Here is a 13,143-nt window from a genome sequence, read left to right as displayed (position 1 = left end):
ATTTCTTTTGTATTTTTAAAACCTTCATTGTCATTATGTTTCTTTCTATCCTGCCCACCCTGTCCACCACCCGACCCAGAGCCGTGTCCTGAGGATAGCTGTGCCAACGCCACCTGTCCTTCTGGCCTGGTGAGACACAGCTGTGCCCCCTGCCCAGTGTCCTGCGCCCACATCAGCAGTGGGACCACCTGCAATCCAAAAGCCCCCTGCTTCTCAGGTCAGGCCACAAGAACTGCACTTGAACTGGGGACTGCAATGACAGGCAGACTGGGAAGCAGTTTGTCCTGCACATACATTGTTCGACCCTTTCTGTAGTCGATTTCTCTCTCGTGCACTGTATCTCTTGCTTCCTTATTGTTTAACTAGTGTTGCATGAGATAAATTTGGGTAAAAAAAGGAATAAGACATTCGATTCATACCAATGCTCTCAGTTTGGTTTGGTGTCTGTATACCCAGGTTGTTGGTGTCCGGAGGGCCAGGTGATGAGCCACACTCAGAAGTGTGTGTTACCGGAGGAGTGTGTGTGCAAGGTGGCCGGCGTGCGCTACTGGCCTGGCCAGCAGGTGAAAGTGGACTGTGAAATATGCATCTGTGAGAGAGGAAGGCCTCAGCGTTGTCAGCCGAACCCAGAATGCTCTGGTACTGGATGCTTGCCTGAGTTAATTACCCATTTCATACTGGTGCCCACGAGATAAACTGTCAAATAATGATTATAGTTTAAGTCTTTATATCAACTACTTTGCAAATTTAATCATATAATCTCCCTGTGGGTTCCCTCATCAGTTTGCTGCAGGGTAGAAGCAGGCAGACCGCAGACAACAGATATTACTTCCTTTTGGAGCAAATATGTTATTTCCCTAGATCTCCCTTTCATGTCATCAAGGATTCCCTCATCAATTAGCCAAAATGCAGACGCATACGTTTTTGTTTTTTTTCATTAGCGCCACATTTTGACAATGAGCTCACCGCTTGTATTTCAGCAGTCAGGGTCTAATTGAAGGCCAGGTCCTTTCTTCTCAGTGAGGAATACTGCAAAAGAGTGTAAACGCCATGCAAAAATGGTGCATTCCCAGGGCTTTTGGCAACTCATTTATCTTCTGTTGTTGTGGTTTAATTGTGTCCTGCTGTAGTGCACTGCGGCTGGTCCTCTTGGTCTGAGTGGGGGGAGTGTTTGGGACCCTGCGGGGTCCAGAGTGTCCAGTGGTCGTTCCGCAGCCCAAACAACCCTTTCGAGCACGGAGATGGAATGACTTGCAGGGGCATCTACAGGAAGGCCCGTCGGTAAGTTCCCACACTCTGCATTGTACTGTAAGCTCTTGTCGTTGCTCCCCATACAGTTCAGTTCAGTTCAGTTTAGTTATAGTCATTCAAACATGTAACATGAACATGAAGGGACGAAATTTGTTACCGGGGTACAGCAGCATACAGAACAAATAACATTTTGCTATTAACATAATGTAATAGCGAAAAAAAACTTAAATAAAGTGCATAAAAACTTGCCGCATACAATAGCAGCATTAAAAAGTGCAGTGGACAGACTTGAAGTCCGGGAGTTCATAAGCCTCCCAGCCTCTGGGAAGAAGCTGCACTTTAGCCTTGTTGTTCTGGCTTTGAGGCCAGAACAACAAAGTCCTAAAGTCCACAACCTTCTCCTTAGTTTTCCCCACATTGATGCAGGGATTGTTTGCTCTGCACCGGTCCACAACTTCTTCCACCTCATGCCTGTATACAGACTCATCGTTGTTGGAGATGAGTCCAACCACAGCCGTGTCATCTGCAAATGTCACTATATGATTGCTGGGGTACCTTGCAGGGCAATCGTATGTGAGGAGCGCGTACAGCAGGGGGCTTTGGACACATCCCTGTGGGGAGCCGGGGTTGAGTGCGATGGTGGAAGATGAAATGCCATGGATCTTAACAGACTGTGGCCTGTTTGTCAAGAAGTCGTTAGGATTGTGTCGCTGTAATTTTTTATAATTCTGTACCATCTTCATCTGTTTGATTATGGCCTTTACGTTGTCTTAAAATCATATTGGGTTAATAGGACTACATTTCCATCCCAACCTTGGCAGTTAGTTTCATACCGTTGCCCTACTCTCCTGTTCATTACAAGGGTCTTTCATGAGGGAAGCGCCATACAGGATAGAATCGAGGTGGCAGAGAGTAATCAGAGACAAACGTATTACCACAGGAGAAAACCGGTTGTAGACAAGGAGAACAAAAATAATTACACCCAGAATATGGAAGAAATAAAAATTGATGATCATGAGATGGAATTGATTGTTCTCCTTGCATTTGGAGACCTGTGTTTTATTGCGTTTTTCAAAAAGCCACTAAGAGAGAGAAGCAAAGTTTGTCACAGGTGTTTTGCTGACATGAAGTCATCAATCCATAATGTATGTGTGTGTTTGTAGTGGAATCAGGCCATGATGCCTGGAGAGATCACTGAGCCCTTTCCCCCTTGTTTTTGCCGCGAGTAATGAAAATGGAGTGGCGATCAGGCTCTACAGTGATGGCATTAGGTTGATGACAGGCGCAAAATGACAGCTGCTGCGAACAGATGTTAGACGTAAACATCTGTGCCATCAGATGTTAACAGGTGCCGTGCCGTCAGTGAATTTAACATTCCGGCAAATTATTGCAAGATTGTGTATTGTATACAGCAGGGGTGTCAAAGATACAGGGTTCAAAAGCAACAATCTGACACTCCAGTTGAAACTCAATCATGATATGATACGGAACATATTATGTATGTACTGTATGTGTGACATCATCCGCAGAATAACCCAGGTTACTTGATGGGCCACATGGGGATGGTGCAAGGTGGTCATTTTACGAGCATGAGAGTTATGTCATGCCGTGTCCCAAGGGTAAATGGCACTGCCAACACATTATCTGATACTGCCATCAGTATCCCAGAGCCAGATTAGATGAGTAGGTAAATGTATGTACAAGATGAGACGCCATGGATGTAAATGTATTTATCCATGGTGTCTGAAAGAGTACCTATTTAGTCTTCAGTAATAGTAACTCCAGTAATCAGTTTTATAGTAATCAGTTTATAGTAGGGAAGAAATTGATTTTACAGTGATTATTCATGTTGTGGTGTTACTTACGCTTAAAGGTACAATTTGTAACTTCTGCCACTAGGGGTCTCTCAGTCAAAACAATAACAAACAAGATGGCGTCTGATGGTGTCAGTAGTAGCGTGGGATCATGGGAGCAGTAATCTTCATATAGGGACCGTTTCCGTGACAGAACGAGCAGCAAACAGCAAAAAATTACCGAGCTCCATCAAACAATAGTCGGTAAAGTAATAGTAGAGCAATACGAACAATCATGGAGAAGAAAAAAGTTTTGAAAAGAAAAGTGACGTTGAGATCTCTGACGTCACAGCTGATGTTCCCTGTGTTTCCCTGGAAGTTATAGCAGTGGAGGGGGTTAAGGGCATAGACAACATCATCGGTGACCAAACCGAAACAGTCTGTTACCAACATTAAAGTTACATTGAAATGACAGATTTTTGTGCCGGCGTGCGTGTGTAGGTGCCAGACAGACCCCTGTGAGGAGTGTGAGTACCAGGGCCAGTCCCACGCAGTGGGAGACAGATGGAGGACCGGCGAGTGCCAACTGTGCCACTGTCTTCCCAACCTCACGGTGCAGTGTTCCTCCTACTGCCCATACGCCACCACTGGATGCCCACTGGTAGGTGTACCTTGTATTTGCTCCTCCACCATTCAATCCTCCCTGCGCATTCTCCTGTCCATTGTTCTGTTATGTGGTTACTTCACCACATGCTTGACCAAGTCTATTCCAAATCTAATTGTTCTTTTATTTCCCCTGCAGGGCCAGAACTTGGTGCCTGGGGAGGAAGCCAGGTGTTGCTACTGCCAAGGTACAGAGAGAGATGCTGCTTCGTCGGCATCTGTTTGATGTAGAATACACTCTCTTATATTCACTTGGTATTCCCATGACTAACCGCTCTTAATGAATACTTTTTTTGGCTGCGGATCTCAGTTGACGTAAAGCATTGGCTACTTTCACTTGATGCCATTCGGAGTATGTCTTATTCAAAAGAGGAATTCTGGGAATCTTCTTACTGTATACTACAAAATAGCTGAAAAAAATGCTTTGATAGCATGTACTAAACATAATTGTCTTCTTCGCCCTGCTATTCTTCCATGCTCATAACATTTAACTGCAGGAGACAATTCCACAGTTTTCCAGACAACCACGAGTCCGTTTACCGTTCCCTCCGAGCCAGGAGTGGACACCACACCCACAGTGCCCACCTACCCACTTCCTCCTGGGAGTAAGTCTCTGAATGTGTGTACGCTTGTGTGTGTACGGGTGAGTATGTCCTGCTGGTTGTATGCTTTAGGTTGTGTATTCAAAATAATACACTATCTGAATTTAATGAATCAGAATTTATGAGGTATATTTTATCTTGTCATTATTTCTTTCTAATTGATCTTACGTGGTCTCTAATTACTGCATCCAACGTTGGATCTTTCGCTGTCCTCCAGGTGATTGCTGGTCCCCACTAGGAGTCCAGTCTCTCCCGCCTTCCAGCTTCACGGCCTCTTCGCAGCAGCCTGGTCACCCTCCCGAGGCTGCCCGCCTCCACGGCAGGGACCCGCACAGTGACCTCCAGGTATCCCAGTTCAAGCTCCCTCTAATTTAGGGGACCCAATTGGAGGTTTGGACTCTGGGACTCTGGACTAGGACTCTGACCTTAAATGACAGGAATATTTCGGCAGCTGGGACATGGGGGAAACATTGGCGATAAAAAACAAATCACAGCCCAGTGACTTGAGAAGATAACTTAACTGCCTACCTCTTTTTGTCAGGGGAAGGCAGATCATTGTTCTGCATGTGCAATGTGAGGTACATGGTAGGGACTACCTGCTGAGGTCTGTGCCACCCTAACAGATGTGGTTCTGCAGGGCTGGAGTCCAGAGCCAGAGGAGTACAAGGATCTGCCCCAGAGGAGTTCTGTGCCACACAGTGGCCCCATGCAGAGCCCTTACCTGCAAATAGACCTTCTCAGATCACACAACATCACTGGTACACTTTTCAATGTGTTCATATTCTGCTTTCAGTCATGCATCAATAGCTTAAGTATAAATGAGGTATTTCGTCAGATCTTAATACTGTCAAGCAGATGCTCATTTACTAATTTGTTTTATATATGTTTTGTTTCATGTTATCCTCTACATATAGTTATAGTGCAGTAAAACTTTTTCCTCTCTACCTTTCCCCTCTAGGCGTTCTGTCCCAGGGCGGAGGGGCGTTTGACACCTACGTAACCAGTTTCTACCTTCAGTTTAGTCAGGGTGGCAGACGGTGGCACACGTACCAGGAGCTCATCACCGACGCCAGGCCCAGGGCCAAGGTAATAAACCGGGACTGGAAGCTAAAACACCAAGAGATTTACCTTTTCTCTGCACCACGCTGAAATATTGATATTGATATTGTATCCCCCCCCTAGGTGTTCCGTGGTAACAATGACGATGGCAGAGTGGCTGAAATCACACTGGACAGGATGATATCGGCCCGGTTCGTCCGTCTGCTGCCACATGACTTCCAGAATGGCATCTACCTTCGCCTGGAGATCATGGGATGTGCTGATGGTTGGTGGACGGCTTGTTCACATGACCTTCATAGTCCATTCAAGCTGACGTGCCAAAAGGTTCTATATGAGGACTATTCAATACAGATTGTATTGAATAGTATATTCTACATTCTGTTAAAGGGGGTCAGACTTTGTTCAAACAGTGTAGCTCCACTTGTAAAAAAGAATAAGCGACACCATATTGTTCCAAAAAGCCTTTAACGTTTTTCAAAAACTTTAAAACTTTGAATGATCAAGTCCACTGTGTCTGCTTATTCACATATTGTTTTAAATTACTTTCCATAGTACGAGCAGTATAGAACATCTTGTAACTCTGGAACCTTTTAAAAACATGTTTCATCAAAATAACAAGTGCGTAATATTCTGGACTAATTATATATTTATTATTTAAATAATTCCCAGAACATGAGTGAGCAAACTAGGATTAGGACAGTAGTTGAATTACCCTGTTATTAATGGTTACAAAAAGTAATTTTGTAGAGCTATTACTGTCTGTAGAGACCTGGTGGTAATTGCTAAGCAGCAATGCCAATCCGCTCTGAGCACAATGTTACGACCAGGGCTCCGGGAACTCAAATGCACGACACAGAGACTGCTGGCAGACAGGGTTGAACAACGGGGGTTTTATTGGGGGACACTGGCCGTGAGCCAGGCTTGACGAGGCCGGACAGGAACGGTACGTTAGAAACGCTGACAATCTGGCGATGAGTGGATGAAAGGCCGGGGAATAAATACTGCAGGCTTAATGGAATTATGGACCTCGGGTGTGTGGAACGGCGCAGGAGGAAGGAGGGGCAGAAGGGACCAGGAATGGGTTAGCGCCTGGCGACCTGTCCATGATAAATAACAAACCGACAGACTGCTCCTAGTGGGGCTAGGTGGCTGGAGGCGTGAGACACGATCAGAGCATGAATACCTGTCAAGTTAAACATTGGGGCATTACGCACGGGACACCCCCAAAGGGGAACGCGTAACCCACAACGGGGATTTTGCGATCAAACGCACAGGGAGACGTAGGGGAGACTCCTGCGTCTGATTGCAAATACCCCCAACCGGGTACGCGTCATGCGTACCCGGTTGGGGTTCTCCCCGTAACCTAACCTTTTCTTCATACAAAATTGGTGTTGTGTCTGTTCTCTCAGGTACGCAGCTTTCCACTACAGCCAGCAGCCCCCACGGCTGCCCCGCTAGCCACTTCTCCTGCCCCCCACCGGGGGGCTGCATCCCGACATCACAGCGGTGTGATGGGATCCCTCACTGCCCCAGTGGAGAGGACGAGACGGGCTGCCACCCCCATGACAACAGCACAGTCTCCACCCAATCAGACAGGTCGAGTGAGACATTCACATCCTAATTTCCATATGCTGTACTCACTTATTTCCACCACACTGAAACACGTACTCACTGAGGCTTAGCATCCAACTCATTTAAGATCTCATATGTAGCCTCATGAAGGAGGATTTTAGCTTGCTTGTATGAAAACTTTGCTCTTCAGAAATCTCTCCTCATGTCTGTTGTTGCAACTGTCCTTTAGGCCCTACACCTCCACCCCTGCCCCTCTCAGAACGCCCTCCATGGCTGCGGTCACCCACCCTGCTGTAATGCCAACGGTGGGATGAATGCCTCAGGAAATCATCAGAAAACGCTTCGATTCACATAGCATACCTCTATAGTGAAGGCAAATTCTGTAGTTCTGATGCTCATTTGTCTTTATGTTTAATTTATTTTCAGGATGGAGGTCCAGGGTATCGTGGTGAGTTTAACTTAAATGAAATGAGGTGTTCTATAATAAGGGTCTCGATCAAGAGTGATTGATTTTGATTTTATTTGATTTTTATTTTATCTTGATTTGTTTGTGGTTGTGTTTTGGAATAATCTGAAAAAAAAAACCCTCAAACATTTAACTGAGCAGTACTCGTCAGTGCTGACAGGTCTTTGAATGACACACTCCGTTCTGCAGGTAATTGCTCGTCCCCTCTGGGATTGGAGGACGACAGGATTCGATATGGTCAGCTGAGCTCCTCCACACACAGGGAGAACAACCCCGCTGACGCCGGGCGGCTCAACATTGTCCCTAATGTGTGAGTGATCAGGACCTCTAACTGGAAATGGGCTCAAAGTTGCTTGGATTTCAGTAATAGTAGTGTATGCGATTTAATGCAGGAAAGATGCCGCAATTGGCAAATATTGCGATGCGTTGACACTGGTGGTGACTTCCGCAATGTCTTCTGGGGAAGGGCCCATATGTTTAAGTGGTCTGGTGATTTGGCTATATAATGGGGAAAGGTTGGGACAATTTAGCAAAATTGCAAGCTCTCGCAAATATTGTGGAAATTGGTTCAAGTTGGGTGAAATATTGTCATCGTAAAATCACAATTTCTCTGCATTTAATTTTAAGTACGTAATTTATTTGAGAAAAGTATCGATATATCAACCCAAGGTCTTTTCATGCTATCTCCCAGTCTCATCATGGTGCCCGGTTGGAGCCCTTTGCCCAACGACCCCCGGCCTTATTTCCAAGTGGATTTCCTGGAGCCCACCTGGGTGTCCGGCGTTGTGACCCAGGGCAGCGAGCGCATGTGGGGCTACCTCACCAAATACACACTGTCCTTTGCCCTGCACAGCAGCCACTTCACAGACTACACCGAGAGTGGGCAGCCCGGCAGCCCTACCAAGGTACTGCGTCCCAGTCAGATTTCTAACGTGAGAGGCCTCAGAGTTCCATAACCAGCTGCGTTAAACCAATTCAAACTGTATTGTCCTCCCCTAATGGGTGCTTTTCCAGGTGTTTGAAGTGCGAATGGTGGGCAGGACCCCGGTGACCCGCCGGCTGGATCGGCTGGTCAGAGCCCGATACCTGCGCATCATCCCTGTCGAGTTCAGACACACCTTCTACCTCCGTGCGGAGATCCTCGGCTGTAGAGAGGGTAAGAAAATGAAACAATATGGTTTAGAAATTTGCCAACCCAAGATCCTCCAGTGATGGTAGTGTTTGGTTTTGCCTTCTTCTTATTTCTGACAAAGCTGGACAAATATTGACAAATGCCAAGAAGCTTCAAATATGTTGGTGTGACTGTTGGGAGTCCACCTCATCCCGGTTTATAGTACGCCGTATCTCAATCTCCTCCGTGCTGTCAAATTGTCAGATTGGCCTCAGAGCAATGTTCACCGGCAACACCCTCTCCCACTATTGCACCCAGATGAGCTGGTGACCCCCAGCAGTGTAACTCTGGGGCCCCCTACTGGTGACAAGGTGACAGTGCGGCGCTGCGAGCTGGGCCAGTTTGCCTGTCGCCACAGTGAAGAGTGTGTGTCGGTTTCTGTTCTTTGTGACGGCCATCTGGACTGCAAGGATCACTCCGATGAGATCAGCTGTGGTGAGAGCTGGGAGATTTACACCCTTTCGTTAGTTTTTTAAATTTAATTTCCTTTGAGTGGTGTCATGTCAGGCCGCACATGAATTTCCAGCTGTCAATACTGAGGTGCAATGAGCACATAAGAACATACTGAATCATCTACAAATTAGTCTAGTACGTGTTTGTGTCTGTATCATATGTATCAACTGACCCCTCCGCTCAGGCACAGCACCAACAATAGGCTCACCAGGGCTACGCAACCAGACCAGCCCAACAGGCAGACCGGGTTTCCATGGTGACAGCACCACTGGCGCACCGGGCCTCCATACCAGCAGATCCCGTGAGGGCCCCCCTGGTTTGGCGACCACGGCTGTAAGCCCGGGGCAAACCGGTCTCCCCGGACTCCACAAGATCACTCAGTCCAGCACGGGTCAGCACAGTCATCACCCAAATAAATATTTGATGTTATACTATTACAAACTGGTATTTAAAAAGCCTTCTCAGTGCCACTCACTAATTTTTTGGTTGAACGTACAAGCTTTCAATAGTTTTAAGCATTTTTTGCTGATCACACAGAATGAGCTTATTTTAAAGCAGGTTTTCCAGCTGAAAAAAACAAACAAACCAAAAAAACACAAGGCCATTATTTGTTTTCATTAAATAACATGCATGAGACATACTTAATAGATTTTTAGTATACTATAAATATCCATTGTGTTTACATGTTTCTTCATGTCTAAAAAGCTGTTCCAGCATATTTGACCTTTTTAATGTATTTCTTTGGAACTCCCTGCTCCAATGTATACTTTCCAAATATCCACATATTCCAAATATCTGATTGTTGCACCAAAAGTTTAAAATATCAAGCTTGAATTGGTTGAAATAGTACTCCCAGTCCATGTCTCAGCATCTTAGGATGAACCTCCATATGGACCCTAAATGTAGGGTTTCAGCCTGATAGCCTCTACCTGTGCACCTCGAGCTCACCCATATCACTACAACCACATGCTTCCGATAGCCCCACAGCATTTATCATTTGCTCTCTATCCCTTCATCCACAGCACCCTGGATCACAACCACCCCACATGACGGCGGCCTCCCCAGGGTGCTTTGCGTGGAGGGCCAGTTTGCGTGCCGGACATTTGGCTGCGTGGACGCAGGGCAGGTGTGCGACGGTAGTCGAGACTGTTTGGACGGCTCTGACGAGGAGCGCTGTGGTACGTACGGACAACAGGACCTAGTCGTTGGACCCAAGCATGCAGCAAGACAGCAAACTGTAGTGTAGATAGGGTAATATACATACAGTTTATTATTACCTCTTGTCAAATATTTAAAGCTCTCACTTTCAGGATTTTACATTTTCCTCTTAATACAGTTAAAAAAATTACAGATAATTGTGCGAGGAAATACGTTTCATTACAAAGCTCTTTGGAACACTTGATTGTGATTGGTCAATTGTGGTCAGTTATTTCTGCATAATGACCCCTGTCACCACCTCTTTGTCTGTATTCACATACTTCGCAGCACGCCCCCTACATAGTAATGCTAACACTTGTTAATGCTACGTAGAAAGAGTTGTTTTTTTTCTTTGTGGAAGCTCTTGAACTAGGCATACTAGTTATAAAATAATTTAAAATCAAACCAATGTTTCAAGACCTAATCATCCCATCCGGGTGTTATTTTGCTATAATTACGAGCTGGAAGCACATTATCCCCTACAAATCACGAATAACATAGTACCTCTTACATGAATTTCATGAACCGTTATCAGAGTTATTTTCGGTTCCTCAAAAGGCACCACCACGATGCCAGCTGTGACCACGTGGCGCCCGCCCTGCTCTCCCAAGCAGTTTTCCTGTGGCAGCGGGGAGTGTGTTCACCTGGAGCGCAGGTGCGACCTGCGCATCGACTGTGTGGACGGCTCGGACGAGAAGGATTGTGGTAGGAAATGCGGCATCAATAGTTGTTGATGAGTGTACGGATTGGAAATTGTGTTTTATTTTCTGGCACAAACAAGAGCAAGCCTGGAGGTAGGAACTCCAAAGATCTTTCTAGCATTTTTTTCAATACTGGAATTCCATTTAAAGTAATATTCTATTTTAAAGGGAATGTTTTGTCCATTTTAATAAGAATGTAGAAAACATGCGGGCTGGATCCCTTATTGTTATTGTTCGATTATTTTCATCCAAATTTTTCGGGTAAAACTATCTGGAACTGGGTTGTTGGAAACTCGGAAAATTTTCGCCGTTTTAGATGTAATGCTGATGTAGAGACGAGCGACAGCACAAACTGATGCTATGTTCCATGGGAACTCAAAAAATTGTAATTGGTGTTGATAATGGATTCCATGTTTGCTGCCTGCAGCTATATTTATTATTATGATTATGATTATTATTATTAATAACATTTTACAGTATGGTGGTTGCTGGTGCTGCATTGGCTCATTTGTTACTTTCAATTTGTATTTCATTACATTTTTGTGCTAACAACCTACAATTCCAGAACCCAGTTGAATAGATTAATTGCCTGTGATTAATTAATTATTCATTTAATGTTTCATGTACCAATATCAAAGTTATATTCTGTTCATCAAAAGGCACCACCATGATGCCAGCTGTGACCGCGTGGCGGCCCCCCTTCTACCAAGCAGTGCCAGTGATCAGGGTGCATTTTGCGCACCTGACTCGCTCACAGGCAGTACTGACGATGCACGGGCCAGCTATGCGCGTGCCAGTTATTTTATTTAACGTCTACTTATGAAACTAAAAACAATGCGTATGGAACAGTATGGAATGAAACGTAATGGGGACACTTTCTCTGTGCCTCTCTCCCCGATCACCCTCTCTCCATGTGTAATGTGCAGAAATAATCTTAACGAGTCTGCGTGTCGTGCCCTGTTTTTCGTTGTTTTATTTGGAGGAACGGGGCTCGGCTCTCCATGTTGCTCTCCGCCATCGGGGGGCACAGAGGGCCGACGTGAACACATATAAAAATATATTTATAATTCCCAACTGAAATGTTATCCCTGTGCATTTTGTAAGCTTCTATCTGCTTTATCCTGTTGTAATGCACACTGACTGACAAAAAAACAAAACACTGCTCGGCTTGAAGAATCACAATCGACTGAATGGTTTCCGACTGATGATTCGACTTGTCGACTTTCAGGGGGCAGCCCTGATTAAAAATGTCTTCAGAATGTTATTTTTTTCGGGAGCTGTTTTGTTTACACAGTCGCTAAAGAACCTTAAATTGCATGAATACATTTATCAATTGATGCTCTCACCAAAACTAATCAAAGTGGTGACAAACAGTAAACACGTTCTGATTGGAGGGTGAGTTGATAAATGTGTTGTAATTTAAGGTTGTTTACTTACTGTGTAAAGAGCTAGAGGCTAAACACCGGAGAATCTTAGACAGTACTCCTTTCATTAATGCCTATCTGCCTATCTGCTCTCCACTCCTCTCTCCTCCTCTCCTGCAGTGGACTGCATCATGTCTCCGTGGACGCCGTGGAGTCAGTGCAGTGTGTCCTGCGGACTGGGCTCCTTGTTCCGACAGAGAGAGATACTCAGGGAGGCTCTACCCGGCGGGGCCTGTGGCGGAGCCCAGTTTGATAGCCGTGCCTGCTTTCCCAGAGCATGTCCAGGTCAGCGTTGCACGCACACACGCATGCACAGGGGCTAGTGTCTAACCGCCAGTCCAGGGGGATTCAACGAAACCGATAACTGGTATTGGAAATTATTTTGATACCAGGATAAAGGCATGTCAGCAAGCATATCAGCATATCAAATTAACCTCAGAGCCCAGCCGAACTTTCCAGATACTAATGGGAATGCGTAATACCGTTTTCACACCAAAATTAGCGGAGTTCTTTAAACCCGGGTCAATCCGCTAAAAATAGGCGATTGACAACTTTTCAATTGCCAGGAAAAATGCAGTTTTTTTCTGGTGCGTCACATTCAACATCACGAACATGTCGGAAAAGGGGCGTGTCATGGTGCCAGTGTGATTGGAAACAAAACAGTAGAGGAGACAGCAACTTAAACAAAGAAACGCCATAAAACTGTAAAACTTGAAAAAAAGTATTTTGACCCGTGCAAAAGATCGTTCTTGAAGCAGTAGAAGCAGCATGGAGCACCAGCAGGATGCATG

At 45.4% G+C, this 13,143-nt stretch overlaps 1 protein-coding gene across 1 annotated transcript in view; it reads left to right on the top strand.

Moving 5' to 3' along the window:
* The window catches only part of sspo (SCO-spondin), a gene marked incomplete at its 5' end in the record, with an annotated part of 92,300 nt that overhangs the window by 31,595 nt on the left and 47,562 nt on the right, over nt 1–13,143 (top strand). Inside the window, 21 exons of the mRNA XM_080020094.1 lie at nt 80–217; nt 457–639; nt 1,131–1,281; nt 3,546–3,705; nt 3,847–3,895; nt 4,205–4,312; nt 4,527–4,654; nt 4,947–5,067; nt 5,268–5,395; nt 5,492–5,633; nt 6,778–6,964; nt 7,170–7,245; nt 7,367–7,388; nt 7,596–7,716; nt 8,098–8,311; nt 8,421–8,562; nt 8,836–9,012; nt 9,215–9,421; nt 10,053–10,208; nt 10,786–10,932; nt 12,473–12,637. Coding sequence (XP_079876220.1) covers nt 80–217; nt 457–639; nt 1,131–1,281; nt 3,546–3,705; nt 3,847–3,895; nt 4,205–4,312; nt 4,527–4,654; nt 4,947–5,067; nt 5,268–5,395; nt 5,492–5,633; nt 6,778–6,964; nt 7,170–7,245; nt 7,367–7,388; nt 7,596–7,716; nt 8,098–8,311; nt 8,421–8,562; nt 8,836–9,012; nt 9,215–9,421; nt 10,053–10,208; nt 10,786–10,932; nt 12,473–12,637 — 2,922 coding nt within the window. The remainder of the gene's footprint in view (nt 1–79; nt 218–456; nt 640–1,130; nt 1,282–3,545; nt 3,706–3,846; nt 3,896–4,204; nt 4,313–4,526; nt 4,655–4,946; nt 5,068–5,267; nt 5,396–5,491; nt 5,634–6,777; nt 6,965–7,169; nt 7,246–7,366; nt 7,389–7,595; nt 7,717–8,097; nt 8,312–8,420; nt 8,563–8,835; nt 9,013–9,214; nt 9,422–10,052; nt 10,209–10,785; nt 10,933–12,472; nt 12,638–13,143) is intronic.

Source organism: Zeus faber (genome assembly GCF_960531495.2).
Source record: "Zeus faber genome assembly, chromosome: 19".
Lineage (NCBI taxonomy): Eukaryota > Metazoa > Chordata > Actinopteri > Zeiformes > Zeidae > Zeus > Zeus faber.
The sequence above is the reverse complement of the archived record's forward strand: the minus strand, read 5'-3'. Positions and strand labels throughout refer to the sequence as shown.